Source organism: Saprolegnia diclina (genome assembly GCF_000281045.1).
Source record: "Saprolegnia diclina VS20 unplaced genomic scaffold supercont1.38, whole genome shotgun sequence".
NCBI lineage: Eukaryota > Oomycota > Saprolegniomycetes > Saprolegniales > Saprolegniaceae > Saprolegnia > Saprolegnia diclina.
In genome coordinates this window covers 407,530-410,341 of record NW_008246105.1, presented here as the reverse complement: position 1 = coordinate 410,341, position 2,812 = coordinate 407,530, and the positions used below count along the sequence as shown (strand labels likewise).

The 2,812-nt window shown below is 60.2% G+C and overlaps 2 protein-coding genes across 2 annotated transcripts in view; both read left to right on the top strand.

Moving 5' to 3' along the window:
* Positions 1–1,819, top strand: part of SDRG_10986 (hypothetical protein) — a gene marked incomplete at its 5' end in the record, with an annotated part of 4,788 nt that extends 2,969 nt beyond the window's left edge. Inside the window, 6 exons of the mRNA XM_008617004.1 lie at positions 12–436; positions 487–820; positions 861–1,070; positions 1,112–1,172; positions 1,223–1,422; positions 1,462–1,819. Coding sequence (XP_008615226.1) covers positions 12–436; positions 487–820; positions 861–1,070; positions 1,112–1,172; positions 1,223–1,422; positions 1,462–1,699 — 1,468 coding nt within the window. The 3' untranslated portion in view covers positions 1,700–1,819. The remainder of the gene's footprint in view (positions 1–11; positions 437–486; positions 821–860; positions 1,071–1,111; positions 1,173–1,222; positions 1,423–1,461) is intronic.
* A 215-nt stretch (positions 1,820–2,034) lies between these two features.
* On the top strand, positions 2,035–2,812 carry SDRG_10985 (hypothetical protein; the record flags this gene model as incomplete). The annotated part of the gene is made up of 1 exon (XM_008617003.1): positions 2,035–2,812. The coding sequence occupies one exon, from the start codon at positions 2,035–2,037 to the stop codon at positions 2,785–2,787; it is 753 nt and encodes a 250-aa protein (XP_008615225.1). The 3' UTR covers positions 2,788–2,812.

The window sequence follows — 2,812 nt, the reverse complement described above, 5'->3', positions numbered from 1 at the left end:
GACGTGGCTAGCTGTGAGGCCATTGCGCGCAACGTACGTCGCATCCAGCGCACGTATCGTCGCTACTACCGCAACGAGCGACTTCGCAGCATGGTCCGACTCATCTACGAGCGAATCATTATGATGCAAGCGGTCATGCGCGGCGGCCTTGCGCGCCAAAGCGTGCGACATCGGCGTGTGCTCTTCACAGCGAGCGCTGTCTGCATCCAGAGCACCTATCGCATGCACCAGACGCGGATCTGGTATGTATCGTACTGCAACCAGATTGTGGCGGCGGCGGTTCGGGTGCAAACATGGGCGCGCCAGCGCTTTGAGATGCGTCATTGGCAACACGCCAAGGCCGCAGTGCGCCGCGTCCAGAAACGCTTTCGCACCTACCGGGCGGTGCGCCGCTTCAACGCGATCGCGGCCCTCCGTCTCGCGCGCAAAGGCGACCGTGTGCACACTCTCATACTATCAGATATCATTGTAGCTTATTCTGGCTAGTGGCCGCGCGACTAATCCAGCGGGTCTTTCGAGGCCACTGCGGCCGCCGCCGCGCGCGGCTCTTCCGCAAGATCCAGCATTGCACGTATTCCGTCCAGGGACAGACCGCGGTCGAGCTTTTGTATCGTCGGCGTTTTCTTCGGCGCGGCGCCGCACGTTTGCTTCAGCGCTGGGCGACCTCAACCATGCATCGCATGCGCCTTACGCGGCTCGGCGCTTGGCGCGCACGCCAGGCGCGTCGCTGCATTGGCCGGTACCTAATCGCCTGGTTTGGTCGGGTTCAGTATCAAAAGCGACGCGCGCTCATGCTGGCGCTGACGCTCGACTTGCAGAGGTCGGTATATCGTATCGACAATGCGTCTGATGCTGCCTAGAGTCTACCGAGGCCATCGTGGGCGTTGCGTCTACCGGGCGCGGCGGCTTGCGTACCGACGGCTGGTCGGTGCCATCGAGATGGAGCGCATCACACGCGGCTTCCTCGCGCGGCGCTTCACGCAGCACATGCGCATCGCGTTCACAAAAGCCGCGCTACTTGTCCAGCGCGTCTATCGCGGCAAGCTCGGCCGTCGCATCGCCGCGATCGAGTACGAGACTCCACTTGTCGCTTGCCAACGTATCGCTCTAGACGCGCCAAGCTCGTGCTCGAGGCCAAAGACGTCTACCTCAAGAGCGTGCGCGGCCAACTGGTTCGTGTTGCGGAATGCCGCGAGGAAGAAGCTGGAAACGTATATTGTAGGCATCGCGCCTCTACTCGCTGCCAATGAAGGAGCAAAAGTGCTTGATGGAGCGACAAGTCGAGCTCCTCGAGCGCACCAAGCGCATGCTCATGCGACGCCGCGTCGGGTATGAAAAGAAGATGGAGCAGGTGCGCGCGAACCGCCGCGAGCTCTGGGCACTCGCCAACGATGCTGTCGGCGAACACTACCACAACCACCGGTACATGCGTCGTCTCCGGCGTAGACTCATGTAAACTAGGAAAATGGTCGGCGCGAGTGAAAATGTTTACGTGACCAAGATTGAACGCGACACCAACGCTGCTCGACGCGCGGCGCTCACGACCGAGCTCACGGATATTCACGTCAAGATGATGCGCTTCAAGAAGGCGCTACGCGACAAGATCAACGAGACGCGGGTCATGGAGCCGGCCGAGTTTTGGGAGGTGGCGACGGCCACTGGGGTCTTCGATATGCGCGTGCCCGACGGAGCGTCCTAGTGTACACACTCTTGTTGATGTTGCACTTGAACCCCACTCTGCCTACTTCTACAATTCGTCGAGTGCAACTTCAAAGAGCCATGACACCACACGAGTAAAGTGCAAACTCGAGGAATGACGTGGCAGCGGGAGATCGCTGTAAGCGGTCCTGCGCGAGGCGACCGTGGACATTGGCGACGTTTGCTTGCAGAAGAGAGACATTTGCAAACATGGCGGACGCGGGGCTTGAAGTTGCGACCTACCCGACGGTGGCCATGTTGATGGTGCGCTGTATAATTAGGTGCCTTAAATTAGCACACGGCTGCTTGCATCTCGCACGCGTCCATTGCGAAATCATGGCGGAAGACCCGATCGTGTTTTGCCCGGCGCTCGACTGCTTTGGCGTCGAGTGGGGCACCGAGGTGCAACACGCCTTCTCGCCGCACGGGCTGGCCTCGCCCAAAACTGACTTGCTGGAGCTCTCGAGTCCGCCAAAACGAGAGCCAACCGAGACGAGCGTCGAGAAGCTTTTGGAAAGCAGCGACGAAGACGATGGCGACGGCGACGACGAGCGAGTGCAAGCCAGCGGCACCAGTGTCGAAACGCAGACGGGGCGGTGGACCAAGAAGGAGCACGAGCTCTTCCTTGAGGGCCTGAAGCGCTACGGCAAGTCGTGGAAGCACATCTCGAACCTCGTCGTCACACGCACGCTCGTTCAAATCCGGACGCACGCGCAAAAATACCTCCAAAAGCAAAACAAGGCCCCGACGCCGGCATTTCTGACGCACCGCCCCGCCTATTTGCTGCAGACGGGGCCGCGCTTGTGCCCGTTCCCAGAGAACGACATTGATCTGCTTCTGGAAGATGACGACGACGATGATGACGAGGACAAGACGAACGACGCGCGAAAGCGACCGGCCGACTTGCTGCCGATTGCACCACAGTTTTTTGTACCGAGCGTGGCCAAGCGAAGACGGTTCGACGTGCCAAACGAGCTGGGTAGCATGATGCCGCCAATGCTACTGCGGCCGTTTCCTGTCGGACACAACCTCCTCCATCCCATGTCGGCGCTGCCCGTCGCGCCCTTTGGCTGGCTCCAAGGGGCCTAGGCACTCACCCATTTAACTTAGTTTT